We start from the raw sequence: 19,231 nt of genomic DNA, 5'->3' as shown, positions 1-19,231 counted from the left end.
CTTGACCATCTGTAGTAAATATTACTATCTCTGCACAGTGAAACTGCAAATGAAGTCTGGCAGAGATACCAAGTGGTTGGTGTTAATTCGTCCTCCCTTCGCTCCCACTTGCTATAGAGAGACTTGCTCATTTAGGGCTTTCAAGCACACGTTGCTGTAGTTGGAGACCATTATATGTTGATAGTTATCTTTGCTGACATTCACTAGCCTAGATGTGCCAGGGAATTTTAAATGGAACTGAGAAACAAAGGAAATGCAGTTATGCAGACGCTGGAATGTGAAATAATACTCTGGTGGCTTAGAGAAATGGGATCAATGTAGTCCTAATAAAATACGAAGGCTTTCCAGTCCCAGATCCTATTATCTCCAGCAACAGTCTAGTTGCCTGTCTTTTCAATGCACAGATGCAATCCAGTTAGAAAAATGTCACAGCTCTACAGTATCAACAGCTTGCTCTGCTCTACAGTAATAAAGATTTCCTTCTTCAGTGAGCATTCTTGTCTATAGTCCCCAGAGCAGAGAAGTATTTCCTGAATTCACAGAATCAGTGCACTTGACAAGTAGTTTGTTCTCACTTGCAATAGAAGTAAATATATTCTTTAACTTTAGTAATTTAACAAAGTGAAATAAAGAAGATTGTCTTGTCCAAGAAGGGCAATCCACAGCATTGTCTGAATGCTGGTGGAATGGCCTGGCCTGGCATTTCTGTCCAGCAGAGTGTTGACATGAAGCATCATTCAGGGCTTATTGATGATAAATGACAGCAAGGTCATCATTTCCCTGAACCCAATTGCAAAAACCTCCTCAACCTTATACGCACAGTCATGCCTGAATGACATTTAAAGATATTTGTGACTGTCTAGAAACATGAAGGCCATAGCTTCAAGCTTAATGAACAGTCATGTCCTTTGAAAGAAACAAGGGAATTACCCAATAACCCAAGACTTCAAAACTTTTGACAGTGAAAGAAGAGACAGAATTTGCACAAGTTTAAGAATTGTAATGGGGTGGGGAAAGGTTATTCAATAGGTTCCATTATGGTTATGTTGCTGCATGTAACAAAGACTATAAATCTAGCCAAGGTAGGGATCTATATATCTAATAAAGAAAGGCTTGTTTTCGCCTTGATTTTTTTCCTCATTAAATGTCATTCTGTCAATCCTTTAAAATATGGCTGTGGTGTATGTGCGTGCTGAGAGGAATGGAAGGAAGTAAATCAATCAGTAATCACAGGACTACAAGGGACTCCATAATTTTAGTGGCCAAACACTATTATGCTACTTGTTCTAAATGATATTAACCTATGCAAGGAGTAGAATGAGACCACAGAGTCTGTTTGAGACTCAGGGCTTATAAAGGAGTCCTGTCTTATGATCCTCATAAGGCCACTTCTTGATGCTAGATATAAGGCTGAGACCATTTTTGTGTAGCATTTGCTGTGCATTATACATGACTTAAGGGAGCATAGTCCCAACAGAAACTGAGGAAGGAGAAAAAAAAGTTCCATGCAATTTAGATCCAGGGGAAAATGATTAAGCAAGCAGTTTATAATATTCTAAGTTTCAAATATGGTCCTAAAGCCAAGGTCATTGTCTGATGTTAGTTGAGGCTGCTTGTTAGTTTTTCTGGCTGCTCAGACCCAAAATAATCACACAGAACCTTTATTATTTGCAATGCTATTTGGCCAATAACTTACGTGTATTTCTAGCTAACACTTACATCTTAAATTAACCCATTTCTATTATTCTGTATATTACCATGAGGGTTGTAGTTTACTGGCAAGGTTCAGACTGGTGGCTCATGTCTTTCTCCTCAGGAAGCTACACGGCTTCTCCCTGTCCCCACCTACTTTTTCCCTCTATCTCTGTATGAAATTCCCACCTTTCTCTGTTCCCCCCTGTGATAGGCCCAAGCAGCTTCTCTATTCATTAACTAATAAAAACAACACATATACAGAAGGACTTCCCACATCAGCCTGACTTTCCAATTAATTTATGATGTCCCTTCCATTTCCATATCCACAAACTGACTTGCATAATTAGATATAGTATTTCTTTCTAGTCCCTGTTGAGGTATCCATTAACTGTTAGCAGGATTCTGTATGTGTTTATAGCAATATACTAGTTCTTAGTGAAATGTTGTCTACTTCCTTTTGTTGGAGAGCAGAGGGTAGCTGGAGCATGACAACACATACCTCTATCAGTGTACGCTCTTGTGGAAGTGATGGGGGAAGTTTCTAGAAAAAAAAACTTACATTTCCAGATAGAACACTATGCCTGTTATGGGCTTTGGGTGTTTCCCTCTTCCTTCTACTTGAAGTATGGGTATAATGTCTGAAGCTACCACAGACATCACACTTCCGGGAAATGTTGTGATGATTCTAGGACACATTTTCAATAGAAGCGTTTTGTGAACCTTTTTCTTATCTAAGAAAATTTAGCCCTTCAGTGTTTCAGTTACTATCTTTAAGTCATCTGCTCTTTACAATGGACAATACTTTTTATTTTCCATGCTTCTTCAAGTCCTAACCAATGAATATTAACATTTCTTTCCCCATGTGTTTTACTTTACCTCCAAGGAAGTATTTAATCTACATTTTATGTTATTAATCTCCTATGTTTATGGATCCTTCAAACTATTTGCATGACATTCAGTAGATATATTTTATATTTTTTTGCACTTACTATAGTGCATATGTCCCAATCCTGGCTCCATAGACCCTAAGGTTTTAATAATTCTGACATTCATTTCTCTGTGTCAGGTTTTTTCTATATTGATAGAGATGACTTCTGGAAGGCCAATCTATCTCATCTGCCACTCTAATTGTTTAGTCACAATATATTGAAAAGATTTTGTCTGTACATATGGCCACCTTAGCCTCATGTTACTACTGTTGATACGTGTACTCTTCTGGTCATTTATTGGATTATCTTGCTTGCTGTCTCTGCTTGCCATAAATCTATGTCATATAGGGAGAATAATGCTTTGTTTGCTCTTGGATCAGATAACTAGGGCAGTCCAAAACTAAAAGAACTCTAAAACAAAATACAATTTCATTCCGCTCCCAAGAGAAAGCAGCATCATGGACTGTGGGGTGTCCTCTGACTGCCTAGCAGATACATTCCTGGAATTGTGGGGAAAGCAGATGTCATGAAAATGCAACTCTTCATACACAGTCCTTGTCATCTACTGACCACAGACCTTTTCATTGAGGTTGTATCTTGGATGCTTTCTTGAGATAGAGTCTACCCACTTATCCTGGGTGGCCTGTAATTTACCATGTAAGTCTCTGCACCTAGAATACTGATAACAGGAACAACACACTACTTTCTGGTCCTTCCATAAATCACAGGACCTCTTCTTTATTATGGCTGAAGAATGAGCACAATTTGTATGCTTGGAGTGTTAGCCACATATCACACACTCCATATGCAGGCAGGTTGTAATTTCCAGGTGTAAGGTCATCCAAGACGCTAACATTTTTGTCTTTTATCTGCTCCTTTCACAAACATATAATTACTTCTGCAATATGAAACCTGGAATCCTGTTAATTTTTGTGTTGTTTTATGTGTTTGGCTTCATTTACTTTCTCTCTGTTCATCACTTGGATATAGTATGTCATTGACCAATATTATATGATAAATTTGTATGGTATTTATAAGCTGTGAGAAGCCATATGACAATGGCCCATGCTGTCCAGTTAGTTAGTGTCAGAGAGAGAACTAGAAGTTTTTTTGTGTTCCAACTCTACTCTCATTATTCTTTAATGAAATGTTAATGAGAACTTGAGTGACACAAGTGGACTTGATTCTTTCCATATGAGAATGTCTCTTATGTGACTAAATTTAGGACTAATATTTTGAAAGAGGAGTTTGTCATTTCCTATGTGTGGTTTGTGCTTGGTTTCCTAGACCTAGGTAGGGTTCATGGACCTGTGAAAATGATCCTAGAAAACACTCTGGAACATAGCTCTGCTTCTGTTAAAATTACAGAGTACAAGAAGAGTTAGTGGTTTGTTATATTCACTGGAGTGAGGAAAAGAAATAAACAAGCAAGGAGAGGGTAAGATTAAGACACAGAAAATTATTTCACTTTCATATGTGCATCTCAATTAACCCCACATATACAAACACATATATTTTACTTTTTCTATAAATATATTTTAGCAAACTCAGAAGATAAAGAAGACACAGGAAGCAAACAGAAGCAAAATGACTGCAATCAATACTTGGGTTGCCCTGGCAACTGGTGGTTGGGAAGTATGCCACTGCCAAATGATGTGTATGGTGGCAATAGTCTTCACCGAGCGTCCTGCAATGGCACCATTAACCGTCTGGCCTAAAGAACAGGAGTGAAGAACAGTGCCAAAGCGACGCACTGTTTTATTCATGAGTCCTCCGACTCTCCAGCTCAGGCTTCTGCCGTGAGCTGACAACAGAGACAATTAAAAAACAAAATGAAAACCAAAACCACCTTGAGTGGGTTAAGCATAAGGGAGGAAGATTTGTTTTTCTCTGCTCAACATCTAAGTTTTAAAATATAACTTTAATTATTAGCTCAAACCATCACAACAAAAGCAATAAGCAAATAAACAAACTGACTGCATAGATGAAACCATAGAAATCTGGTTCCAGAGAAGAGTCACAGATCAAATTCCACAGGGCCATTTCCGATGAGAAGCCCCACTCTGGCTTCTCATTGCTGCCTTGACACCATCTCTCATATGGACTCTGATTTTATTGCCATAAACACAGGAACCAAAGATTCTTTTTTTTTCCAATATAATTTTTGTGGATTTAAATACCAAACCCAGGCCCTGTGCCAGACAAACAAGAACTCTACCCATCAACTACAATCCTGGCTGTCTCCTCCTCTTATAATAAGTTTATCTAATTAGTGCTCCATCTGCCTTGCCTCATTTAACCTTCATGGTTTCCTGGAGCTTCAGTCTACAAACGCAGGGGTATTGAGACTTGCAGCTTCAACATGTGAATTTCAGGGAGACCTAATTTAGCTTTTAGCTTTATGCTTCATATTTATATGTGTGTATGCATGCACATACATGCACACACATGTGTGTCTCTGTGTGGGCATATGTGACACAAATGGAGGCAAGTAGAGGAGGAGGACATCCTTGATTATCCTTCCTTCATCTATGTCTGATTTTTGTTTTGTTTTGTTTTGTTTGATGTTTGTTTTTGTTGTTGTTTAATTGAAACAGATTCTCTCATTGATCAGCAACTAACCAAGTAAGCTAAGATGGCTGAACAGTGATCTTAGATCCCACAGATTTTCTTATTTCCACCTCTACTTCCCCTCCCCCATTGTCATTAGAATTCTAAGTACAAGCCACCATACCTGGGTTTCGAAGTTTGTTGATGTTGCTTGCTTGCTTGCTTGCTTGCTTGTTTTTGGTATTGAAGATCAAACTTAGGTTACCCTCATGAAGTACTTACATGGAAAATGTATTCATCTCAAACTGGCAGCCACCAATTTCCAGTACCATTCTGGCACCAATTGATTCAACGTCTAAAATTTAAAGTCTCATGAAATATCACTTAAATCCTAAGGTACAATTTCTTTCTAGCAATAAAGTTGTGTGTTTCCTGACTACAATAGCTGAATAAACTTCCAACAGAGGCTCCTCTCCTGGGAGGAAGAAAGCAAAAAGAAGAACAGTAGTGGACACCCAGAAAGTCTGAACAACTTCCATTCCATTCCATTTCATTTATTTATTATTATTTTATTTATTTGCTTATTTATTTATTCAGTGCAACTGTGCAGGATGATGTGTCACTATATGAGGCATATTGGGGAATCTCCTGCCCTATGAAAATAGAGGGAGAAATAGTTTTGCCTTTGGGTGTGAGATAAAAGTCCTTGTGAACTCCAAACTTTTGGGGGTGATTTCTAAAGGCAAAACAGGCTCAAAGTCTTCTGTATCCCATCCTACATTCTTTTTTTTTTCTTTTAGTCTGGCTGAGACAATCTCAGATTATTCCACAGATATATTGTATCCCACATTCATAAGTACCTGGATAGAAAATCTTCGATGCACTTATTCAATTGACAGATTGTTTTGTCCTTTTTATTGTATGTTGGATAACATTTGCGGGGTTCAACAGATTGTTGAAATACTTGGTGCACAGCGTGACTAGAACTCATGAGTGTTTGGTTGGTTTGATTGACAAATGTGGAGAAATGATCTTATCATGGAGGTGAGAATGGCCAAGGTTTTCTAATTATACTTCAACCTTGTGAAGTCTGGGAACACAAGCATGTGCCACCACATCTGGTTTGGTACTGTTTTGGAAAGAATTCTTCAGTTCCACCACATGCAGGAACAATTTTAAAGTGAAAGGTTTATTCTTCTGTTAAACAAAGAACACAGAAAAGGCAGTGTCTAAAGATCTTCACAAGAAAATCTTGATTCTGTGCTTCTTGCTTAAATAGATCAGGCCATCATAGGTAAAGTATATCAAGGTATTCCTAAGTTTTCAATTGTACCAAAACATTGCATTGGGTACAGTAATATTTACTGAGACATCAATCTTAGTTTTTACAAAGAATTTATATTCTGAAGTGTTTGTATTTGAAAAACAGTTCCAACAATGATCTTGCTACTTTCTTTCCCTTTATTTATATATTAAAAATCACCTAGTAAACATTACTTTCATTTAATTTCATAACATTTGTTTCCTCAAATGATTTCATATGTACTTGAGAACACAAACTAAGAAAACTTTGTAAGATTATTTGCACAGTTTAGATTAACTGAAGCCCCAATCAGTCTGCAACAACCAGGTGACTAGGAGCTTCTGAAGGCAGTTGATGTATACTATTCTGTTTCAGTTTCTAATTCAGTTGTCCAGCAATATTCTTCTATTGCAAGCTCTTACATGGGATGTATAGTGAAACCCAGAATGGACAGTTTGACAAATGGAATCACCATTTTGGCAATTCTATTTAGTAAAAAGACTTCAGTGGGTGCTAGCACTTTCAAATCAACTCAGTATTTACACAGCTCCATGATTCAAAATTTTGCCAGAAGCTTAAGGTCCCCATAGGCTCACAAGGAGTGGCTCTACAGGAGGAATTGCCTTGCTGGAGTGGGTGTGGCTTTGTTGGAGGAAGTGCATTTGTTGAAGGGAGTGGGTTTGAGGTCTCAAATGGTCAAGACAAGCCAGTGGCTCATAGTCCCTTCTGGCTGCCTGTGGATCCAGATGTAGAATTCTCAGCCTCTTCTCCAGCACTGTGCCTGGCTGAACACCACCATAATTATAGTGGACTAAACGTCTGAAATTGTAAGTCAGCACCAACTAAATATTTTTCTTGCTAAGAGTTGCCGTGGTCATTGTGTCTCTTTACAGCAATAAAGTACTAAACTAGAACAGTATTGTACATTTTTATAATTTATTTATAATGCTTTCCTAAACTTACAATGGCTGGAAAAATAAACTGACATGTCTTTAAAAAAAAGCAAAGAACCACCCCTTTAACAACATGTAATATTAACATGGTAAACATGAAATCTCCAGTAATAATCTATAATGAGAAAGGACATGGACACACACACACACACACACACACACACACACACACACAGAGAGAGAGAGAGAGAGAGAGAGAGAGAGAGAGAGAGAGAGAGAGAGAGAGAGAGAGAGAGAGAGAGGTCAAAAGGTACATATTTTTAACTTGGAAAACTATTCTAACAAACTCCTGTCTAAACATGTGTGTTGATTATTTCCCTAAGATTTATAGGAAATTTCTACTGCTAGCCAGTAGGTGTGTGTGTGTTTGTGTGTGTGTGTGTGTGTGTGTGTGGGTGTGTGTGTTTGTAGTGTCCGTGTGTGAGAGTGTATAAGACTACCATAAAACTAAAGTTCTTGTGCCTTTTACAACTGGAGAGTTATTTTAGAAAAGATGTTTTCAGAGAATGGATGATTAATTGTGTCTTGCCACTTTATAATTACCCATATTTAGTCCTGCACTCTAATTATTTTTCATGTTTCCAAGACTTTCTGTTATTGGTCTTTAATAAGAGAAAATCAACAACTCATTATGGTCTTGGGGAGGATGTGACAGGAGGGAGGAAAAGAGAAAGACCACATTTTGTTTTCCATTCCATTTTTCTCTTGAAGTTTTATTACCCACCGTTATCTTTGTTGTCATTCATCCATTCTCTCCAGGTTATAGCTTTATTTGTCTGTGTTTCTTTACTGCTTGATTCTCGGGCAGATTACTGTAAGATTTATCTTCATTGTCTTTTGTTCTTAATTTTCTCTAATGAAGTTCCTATTTGAGCCCTGGGGTCTGTTTTGCTGCTGCTACATTCACTAGTGCATGGGTGAAAAGTCACTCTGACTCTGTCTGTACTCAGCTGAGTCAGTCACACATGCTCTTGTCTCACATTTCCTGTTGATGTTTCTATGAAATGTCCTTCATACAAACATCTCACATGATCTTATTTATGCTATGTATTTTGTTTGCATATTTAGGCTTTCTAGCACATTTTCCTTTGAGTCTTACCACATGAATAACAAGTTTGACAGCATGGGAGTTGAAGAAGAAATAGACTCTTTGTTTTCCACAGGCTAGGCTCTCCTCTGAGCATTGAGGACTGGGTATCTTTTCTCCCCAGACAGTGAAGTGGACACGCAGGACTCTGTCTGCCCCTTTTCAGGTATTTAGTGATTTCAGACACGAATGCTACCTCGTATGTAGTCCTTATACCTTTGACCCCTACTACATCACCGAGCTTATTCCACTGCTATCTGACAAATGGGCTGTGCCATTAGCTTTCTCGTTTATTATTTTCCATACTACATTTCTTCTGTATTTAATATGCTAGGAGACCTCACGGATTGGTGCCTTTACTTTGGGGAAATGAAGCCCAGCAATACAACTCTTGTTCTGAGAAAAAGCACTCCAGAAGACATTATTTCATCTGAGATTCTTGACTTGCCCCCCAGTGCCTGAGTATGAGGCTTGTTTTCCTGCTCTGTGGAGCACCATATAATGTATTTTCCATAGGTTTCATTCCACCAAACACAAATACTCTCATCTGTTACTGGCTCCCAAACCAGAGTACATTTTCCCTTAGCTTAATGCGGTGCGTTGCTTCGTTTCTTCGTCTCTGAGATATCCCCTATCAGTTCTTTCCACTCAGTGCTAAGCTCAGGCTCATTTACTTCAATCACGGTTATCGTCCAATGTACCAACCCTCATTGTTTCCCGGGCTCCATTTTGATCTTCTCTATCACTTATATCCATCACTCAGAAACTTATTTTGGCCTCATTTATCATCTTACATGTTTCATTTCACTTTCTTCTTCTACTCTAGTGGTAAAGCAATGCCTGTATCATGATATTACTATATGTTTACCTACTCTGGGCACAAAGTTATTTGTAAAATAAAGGTTATTCATTTAAAATAATGTTTTGCTGTTTAAGTATCAAATATCTTTACTTCATATGCATATGCTATATATGATGGTGATACTTTGGTAAATAATTACATGTATGTATGTGTGTGTATTTGTGATAAACATATTTTTAAATCATTTATTATTCTGCAATAGTTGTCTTAACCACCACAGGCTTTGGGTTTTGGCCTTTTGTCATCCCCTGAGTATCTCCATCTTTAATTTGGGTTTGAAGGGATTTAACGTTATTCTCTTTATTTCATTACATCAAAAACATATTTTGTTATATATTTCAATCATATTCTTTCTCATCCCCAAGCACTCCAAAATTTTGCTGAACTACCTTTCCATAAAACTTTGTGTTCTTTCTCTCTCTCTCTCTCTCTCTCTCTCTCTCTCTCTCTCTCTCTCTCTCTCTGTCATTCTCCCCCAAACAAAAGACAAAAATATAAATCCACACCCCCCCCCAACCCATGAAATATGTTGGTCTGCTGCTGAGCATGAGGCCTGACTGGAGTGTGGCTGGTAGATTCAGAGTCACTTCATTGAAAGAAAAAAAAAAAGCCGAATTTTTTGATCTTTCAGAATGTATTAATTACACATATTTTCTTGACTGTAGGTAGAAATTTGTGTCCACTTTCCCTTCTCAGTGTAGAGATTTTCTCTGGCTTCAATGCCTCAATTTTCACAAGTTTTGTGCACATCATTACGGTTTCTGTGAGTTCATATGTGCAGCTGACCTGTTATGTCTGGAAGGTTCTATGTTCATGGAGTCATCCACCACCTCTGAGCTGAAAACATTTTGCTCCATCCTCCTATAAGAATGTGCATATACGATTTTATGTATATGTGTGTATATTTGTGTTTCCACTTTGTTTATTGACTGTGTCCTACATTTTAAGGATTATATTTATTTCACATGAAATATCGGAAAAGGAACACAATATTTTCAATTTGAATATTAATGAAGAAAGTAGTTCTTTATTCTCATTGCACATTTTAAACTTTCTTTGAATTCTGGAAACTGAAAAAAAATGTAGCTCTCTTACACACTACAAATGTGCCCTAGCACTAATTTATATCAAAATTATATAGCATGTAAAATTTAAACACATTCCTGAAGGATTCAAGTAAAATTTAAATTCTTTTCATGTTCAACTATGAACCTTCTCTCTGTTGTCTTATTTCTTTTTTTTCTCATTTTTTTATTAAAAATTTCCATCTCCTCCCCTCCTTCTCCCCCTTCCCTCCCCTCCCTTCCACCCATACCCCCACTCCGCCCCTCTCCAAGCCAAAGAGCCATCAGGGTTCCCTTCACTATGTTAAGTCCAAGGTCCTCCCAGCTCCCCCTAAGTCCAGGAAGGTGAGCAACCAAACTGACAAGGCTCACAGTGAGCCCGTCCATGCTATAGAGTTCATGCTCATCGCCGTTGTCCTTGGTTTCTCTCTTAATTAAGGGAGCCATTCTAGGGTTGGCAGAGACTTGACTCTAGAGGGGTTCCCGGGTGTCCAGGAAGACGCCCCCAGCTAGGTCCTTGGGCAGCTGAGGAGAGGGTGCCAGAAATGTCCAGATCCTATTGCCATACTCATGAATATCTTGCATATCACCATAGAACCTTCACCTGGCATTGGATGGAGAAAATGACAGAGCCCCACATAGAAGCACCGGACTGAGCTCCCAAGGTCCTGATGAGGAGCAAAAGGAGGGAGATCATGAGCAAGGAAGTCAGGACCATGAGGAGTGCGTTTACCCATTGAGACGGTGGGACAGATCTAACGGGAGACCACCAAGTCCAGTTGGAATGGGACTGATGGAACAGGGGACCAAACCGGACTCTCTTATTTCTTTTTAAATTGTCTGCTAATACTTTGTAGACTTTTGGGTAAGAATGCAGTGCTTTCACACTTACTGAAAGACTCTGAGTTTCTCCTCTCATGCTCATTACTCTCATGCATCTTTTTCCCTCAGGCTGCTTTCAGTACTCTTACCCATACCTTTATCAGAATAATAGTTACTCAGCAGCATCTTTTTCCCAAATCATATTCTTTTGAATATTTTAATCTACTTATTGTGCTGATCTGTTGCTATACTAAACAAATTGAGTAAATTTAAATAAGTATACCCGCAATCCTACTTTCCTTTCTTATACTGCCATTTTATACTCACGGCCAGTCAATAACCACAATTGTTGTCCATTTTCTCTTCTATCTATCTACATTCACTTTAGACATTTCTGAGTAGTCTGATTTTCGTCATTACTAGCTAGCGCTCTTTCAATTTTTACTGAGACTAAGCTGTGTTTATCTTGCTGAGATAAGCATCACATCGCTAAATTTTATGCTGCCTTCTATTATTTTTAGCAGAGCTCCACTTGACACAGAACTTGAGAAGGATAAAGACACTAGTGCTAAAAACAAGATCCGGTTAGAGCAACTCTGATTTGAACTAAAGACCACTGTGCAATCCTACCTTTTGGAAACGCAAAGCACAGAAATTTTAGTTTTGGAAACAAGTTAAAGAACTACTTTCTCACTGAACATGATTTTCTGTCATCTCCACAGAACACCTGGTATTTGTATGTTTTTTTTCTCTCATGTCTCAATGTTTGCCTTAAGATAATAAAGAACAAGGGATGGCCTTTAATGGGCACTGAAAGATAAAGTCCATGACCATGAACAATAAAGCAGATTGCTTTTTCAGTATTGTAAGATATTCCTGGAACCAGTATCATAAGATATTCCTGGAAAAGGAGTTCTTTGTCATGGAAGATTTGAAGACCATCACTGGGGGATTGACAAGGGTACTCTGACAATCCAAGTTTGGTCCCCGAACCTACGTGGTAGAAGGAGAAAATTAACAACCTCAAGCTATCTTCGGTTCTCTATGTATATGCTATGGCATGTGTACACATACCACACACACACACACACACACACACACACACACACACACAGAGAGACTAAATAAATGTAATTTCAAAATATTTAAAAAAGATTTTAATGCCTTCGTAAAGACATCAACCAGTATAGAGATTTCTTCTCTGTGTTCTTTATTTTCAAATATCCACTAATATTCCATAGACTATTTTGAGAATGCCTAGGAACATGGATAACATGAGGGAAGTGGGAGATGTGAATAAAGTTGGCATAGAATTTATTGCTTAGGAATGTATTTGAAAGCTTTGTTTATTGTTCTTTCCTCTTAGCACAAACCATTAATCAAATGATACTTTCCTAGAAACCAGGGCAAGATTTAACAGAAGATATTAATCTATTTCTGAAGACAAAGGTTACTTTTCTTTCAAGCACTCTGAATACTTAATTTAAGCTCAGAATCACTATTTCTTCTTTTAAATGGAATGAGTGAACAAACAGTAAATAAATCATTTATTCATATGCAAAATATTGAAAAGTATTGCTTTAAAAAAACACCAGAATAAATTGTCTAAAAGATGTCTTCTAACTAAAGGCTAGTTCTAGCGAGGCCTGCAGTTTAGGTAAAGAGTATAGTGATGTTATTGTTTCAGGGAAAGGAGAGTTAAAGTGGCCTGGGATAAATGTGATCTTTGCTCAAGGCTGTAGTATTTGAGTACAATGTATTTTTCTTTGATTGTGATATAATGCTCTTATTCAAACATATAACATACAAATAAAATAAAAATATATATATCAAGCATTATATGCCTGAGTATATAATAAGATATCTTGGTATTACAGATATTCTGGAAATATACACTACTGTATGTCTGTATACACACACTCACTTGTCCAGGTTCTTCCACAGGTTTCTACTGCAAAACCAAAATGTGTTGACTAGACAATGCAAAGGCTAGCTACTTTCCTAATTTTTCTTAAATATGATGCATAAAGCAATAGCAATGAACAGACCTATAATAGATCCATCCCTCAATTCCTTATATATGTCTATGAGGCTGAAGGATATATTTTACAGTGCACATATATACATGTGTGTGCATGTCAGTGCTTTGACCCTAATAGCTAAACTTGTAAACCCATCTTTTCTTTTGAACTCTTCAAAATATATTTGTGGTAACATCTGGTATTATTTTACATTTTTTTCTGGAAAGTAATTTTTACTTTCCAGGTCTGCTGGAGATAAGAGAGATCTGCTGCTCTCTTATCTGAACAAAATAAAGCAGGTTTTCTTAAATTGGAGGTACACAGTATTATGTTTTGTGTGAGCATTCTTGTAACAATGACTATCTTTTTTTGAGCTTGTATATACAGTAATTAAGAAAGTATGTATATACTGTTTTGATACTTTTACACATTTTCCTAGTCTTGGTGTTTCCAAAATAGATATTCAATAAAATAATTGTGGTTTTTTTTTACACATTTTCCTAGTCTTGGTGTTTCCAAAATAGAGATTCAATAAGGTAAAGGTGGTTTTCTCATTTTTCTGTCATTTGACACACAGGTAATTGGTATATTTGTTTATAATTTACATGTTTATATATTTTTATCACACTGTGCACATTATTTATAATTATTCTCATAGTATCTTATTCCCTTCTCAGTTAGTTAAAATAAATGTAACTGAATTACACGGTCCTTTTACTATGTGCTCCTTAAGATACTTTAAAATGAACATTTCAGTGTTGCGTGATTTTCCCATTTTTCTCTTTATTTTTATTGTTACTGTGATTATTAATGAACACAAATGCATCTTTTATTTTTGGCAAGAATCATGTCCTATAATTGTATTTTTAATTAAAAAGATCGGAATATTCATTAAGTACAAGAGAGAATACTTTTCTTTTCTACTTCTTCCCTGAACGGATGTATCAGTCTTTAGGTCCTAACAGAGATGCATCACTACCTCTCTAAGACAAGCAAAAAGGGGCCACTTGCTTCCAGTTGCTTTTACTTACCATTCAAAATATCAGTACAGTAGTTCTGTTGGTCAAATAAGTTTGCTGCTTACCTAAACATCATTATGGGGCAGGCAATAGATCTGCAAATTAGTGCTGGACAGAGAAGGTGGTATAATTCTAAATACTTGTAGTCTTTATTGGTGTCTTTTAATCGTGACTACCTAGTCAACATAATTTCCTACTTTGCGCTTCTGATCCTTCTCTGAATTATTAAAAGAAATATGAATAGAGCCAAAAATATCCACAGAGCTCTCAAAGTGACACAAAGGTCTATTTTTGGTTTGTCCACAGACAAATTTGTTTTACATAAATGGCTTTTTTACAAAATTGAAATGTGAATATATTTTTATTTTTCCCAGTGAATACACAATACACAATTTTTTGACAATACTATGAATCAATTTTATGCTCATTTCTTTGCTGATCTAACAACATCAAATGAAACACAACAAGATTTGGGATAGTGTTTCTTGACTCAAATAAACTACATTGAAAAAAAATCATCTATAAAACAAAGTATAAAAAGTCTACTCACGGCCACAAAATCCATTATTTTGTAACACTTTAAAATCACAACGAACACTTTTAAAATTATGAGAGTAAAAAATATCTGTAAATGGCATGTCCTTTAAAAATGTATGTGGTTTCATTTGAAGTACCCATTATGATAAAGCAAAGAAAAAATCATTTCACCTCTGAGATAATGTGGAAAGACAGGGTTTTTCCCCACCCGCAATATACAGAAGAAGATGAACAAGCTAACAGTGAATATTATGGTTTTGCATATCTTCAATATTGACAAGATCAGTTCTCAGGGAAGTGATCTGCAGTTGTGAGCTCATTGATGCAGTAATTGTTTAATCATCAATGAAAAATTGCATAAAGTCATTAAGTAGAACTTGGTAGTATTTCATGAAATAACTTACAAACTTGCAACTGAAATCCTACTGAAAATGTATATAAATATGTAGAACATTGTACTATAACATAGAACGTACTAGATCTGTTTTGTTAGTCAAAGTAAGTAAATTTGCAAGGTTTTACTTCACTTTGGTCGTGTGTTGTCTTACACATTGGTCTTGACTTTCCTTATACTTCCTTGAGCTGCTCCAAATGCTGTGAAGGAGTTCAATGTTTTCATAGTCCTGTCCTCACCTAAATTGCTTTTGTAAAATGGCCTGGAAAGGGTAGGTAGACTCCACTGCTCATACTGGCATACCTGAGTTTGGGGGCTGCTTTTCCTGCATTCCCTAAGGAAACTTTGCCTGATCTGAAAGAAGCTATGCTTGGGTCTGGCATACACAGCAATATTGCCTATGAGCAAAAAATGAGGTTTCGTTTCCACCCAGAATTTTTTCTGATGGCTTATGCAGGTTTCTGTTCAGGCTAACATAAGAGTGAGTTCAGTAGATTTCCTATCACATTCAATTGACTAAAAAGGGGGAAGACACGGGACTCTCATAAGGTATGTGTTCATCTGTCAACAATATGAATATTAATGATGAATGTATTTGTACAAATATCTAGAGGATGAATACCTTTCTGTTTGTGATAATATGTCTGAATTCAAATGGTCATAGCATGTTTTCTTGTCTTCCTGGCAGATATTGGGTAAAAGATTTTGCAGTAATCACAGTCTGTAATCTATATGAACATAGTCTAACTGTTTATAATTCTATACTGCAGACAATGAGGAAGACATGGTGCTATAATCCCAAATAATTCTCTAAGCCATCAAATGATCGGACGATCTCATTTCTTGTGACTTGGTTTAATAATAATCTTCCAATGTCAGTTACCATACTTATGATATACTGCTTTACACTAAATTATGTTATTCATGAACAGAAAGTGAAAATCCAACTAAAGATATTTCTTAAAAGATCCTATGCTTTTAAATAGAAGCCATGGAATAAGAAACTGTGTAAATGCAAAATTAAAGTCATTGTATATTGGAATTGACAATAATTGCATAATCCTCTTTCTTTTTCACAGAAACTGTTCAACTTTTCCCATTTCCTTGTACCAGAGACATCAAATTTCAATAAAATTTAGGCACTGATGGTAAAAAGTTGTTAAAGGGTGTATCAGAATTATTTGTCCCTTCAGTGAAGAAAGTTAACTATATGGTACAAAGAAAATTTTGAGACCCACGAAGACCATCACATTCTATGCTTGGTACAGTAGCCTTGAAACCGTGAACTTATATATTTCATATTATAATGTCATATGAATTGGCATCTGAGCCAATAATGCACAGTGTGTATCAAAATGTCTCCTACTTGAAAACTGAATATCTTGACCATCACAATGAATATTTTTAAGACACCATCTATTGAACATACCATAAGAAAAAATAATAGAAAACATTGGCAGGACTCGAATTTAAGATTGTGTAGGTAGCACATGAAAAAATGTCATAAGTGGTAATTAGAGGAAGGCTATCATCTACTTGACTTACATACATGTACAGTAGCTAACATACATTTCAAAGTCACATTTATTTTGAGCATATGTAATTGATGTCCAGAAACTCCTTGTTCTCAAAGCCGTGAAAACAAATGAGGCAGGACACTGTTATTAATGTCCACTTACAAGATTTGGTTTTATTTAAAAAGTGTATAAACATGCATTTTCTCCCATTTGACTGTTCTTTCCAATTTACTCATTCAAAATGGGTCAAACAGATTTTCATTGGTAGCCAATTTCTAAGAATGTACCAGAAAATATTCAGTCCAATAAATCTATTAATTGAACATACTGCTAGTACTGCTTAAGTTACTTAAGTTAAGCGCTTAACAACTTGCCTATACATTTGGTGGCATCAATTTCACTGCTTAATCAAACTAAAAACAAAATTGTATGTATAATGCATTAGATTTTTTTGAGTAATGAACGTAAGTGATGTTGCCACATCCTCTAGTATGTACTGTACATGTATTAGAAAGATGAGCGATATCCAAAATTGGCTTGAGTATGCCCTAATAACAAGTTGTTTCTTTAACTAGTTGCTAAAATTTCTAGAGCTGATTCTTTGTTTCCTTGGGGAACTTCGTGTTATACTCTGACTTAATGAATTGGAAAGGTTAATTATGGTCTTTCAAAAATGTTATTTTTTAAAAGCTGTATTATAAATACAGATCTCTTGAAACACCTTAATTTCATTTTCTCATTGTAATTTTTAATTGGGTCAATTACAATGACAGTAAAGTTGATTCTAAATAAAACTTTAATTATAATTTTAAAGCAAGTTAGTAAATTTTTGCTACCAACATATTTTAACCCATATTCATCTAGACTTAAACTTCTTTCTTTTGACCCGTGCTTTTTTTTCAACAGTAAAAAGCCATCTTTCTCCTTCTTAAAATTCAATCAATATCTGATGTTTCAAGAAGACTTTGCCAACACTATCATTCCTTCGAATCTTCCTATTCTACACCCCCAAATGAAAACCATCTCACAGGATTGGTTACACCAGTATTACCCAACCTAACTTACAGTACAGAAAACTCCCTTCACATTCAATCTTTTTCTTCATGTCATGAGGAGTAGAGATTTGTGCTTATCACCAAATAAAATTGCAGTGCAAAATTTAAACATAAAAAGTTACACAATTAAAAGTTAATATATGGCACCACAGCCCATTAATTCACATATAGTACAACAGACCAATCAGAACAGACAATAATATGAACAGAGTTGAAAAGAGTGAGCTTGCATAGCAATGCAAAAAAGAAATTATATACAGAGGAAATCCTTTTCTTCCTGGAGGGTGAGTTTTGTTTTCTTTCTTTTTCTTATATACTCCTGACAAGAAAGAGTTAAGGTAGGTGGTGTTATTAAGAGGAGAACACAAGAAAATAACTGTGGGATACGTGTGGCTGTGTGTCTTTACATTGCATTTACAGTTTTTTTTAATAGTACATAAATAAAGAAATTGTTCATTGCACTGTTAAATGTTATCACTTCCATGAGTTCAGACCTGATGGTCCTCAGAGCATCTTTGTATGTCCCCTCTCAGTTACTCTGAAAAAACAAAAAAAAACAATATTCATAAATACAGCTTTCTCATATGTTAAATATTCTTCTATCCTGGATAGCAATAAAATCAACGCAACCGGACTGTCATCTAAAGATTGTCAGCTAAGTATTGCATTTGCAAGTTTAAGTCATTCTCTTTCAAGACTGACCGGGGCAGGGAAGTACTAGGAAGCTTGCAGGTCTGTGATGCACATGGAGGCTTTCTTACAGTACTTATCAGATGACAGATACCGTAAAGTATGAAAAAAGAACCCACGCATGTGTGAATCATAGCAGAAGTTATAAACAAACTATAACAACAAAATTAGCAGTAGCTGGTGGTAGTAATTCAGATTCATATATTGCAGTTTTCTCAGAAGTCTGCCTTCATCACAGGATGAATTAGTTCCCAACAATGACACAAAACCACCAGCAGATCCACATTTCATGGGAGGAAGTCGATGTAGAATTTATGTTATCTTTTTTTAATTATTTATTGGTTGATTGATTTGGTTTTTTGAGACAGGATTTTGCTGTAGCTTTGGAGTCTGTCCTGGAACTAGCTCTTGTAGACCAGGCTGGCCTCAAACTCACAGAGATGAGCCTGCTTCTGCCTCCTGAGTACTGGGATTACAGGTGTGCGCCACCACTGCCCGGCCTGTTTATTTTTAAAATGTAAGAATAAAGACCAACTCAAGTAGGGGGAACTGTTGAAAAGGTTCACAAAAGCTAACAGGAGAGGTAAGATCATCTCAGTGCTAAAGAGTAGATACTACATTCAGTCCCCATCACAATGAACAAACAAAATATCGTGTGGTTAATTTCCATCCTTTTCTTTATTGTACTCAGTAAAAAAGTGCAAAAAGGCCCTCTACCAAATGAATTATATTT

General features: G+C 36.3%; 1 protein-coding gene across 1 annotated transcript in view; it reads right to left on the bottom strand.

Moving 5' to 3' along the window:
* Positions 1-16,911: 16,911 nt before the first annotated feature.
* Positions 16,912-19,231, bottom strand: part of Robo2 (roundabout guidance receptor 2) — a 527,951-nt gene continuing 525,631 nt past the window's right edge. Inside the window, exon 28 of the mRNA XM_038345104.1 lies at positions 16,912-18,346. Coding sequence (XP_038201032.1) covers positions 18,345-18,346 — 2 coding nt within the window. The 3' untranslated portion in view covers positions 16,912-18,344. The remainder of the gene's footprint in view (positions 18,347-19,231) is intronic.

The sequence above is a fragment of the Arvicola amphibius genome, chromosome 10, assembly GCF_903992535.2.
Source record: "Arvicola amphibius chromosome 10, mArvAmp1.2, whole genome shotgun sequence".
Classification (NCBI taxonomy): Eukaryota; Metazoa; Chordata; class Mammalia; order Rodentia; family Cricetidae; genus Arvicola; species Arvicola amphibius.
The sequence above is the reverse complement of the archived record's forward strand: the minus strand, read 5'-3'. Positions and strand labels throughout refer to the sequence as shown.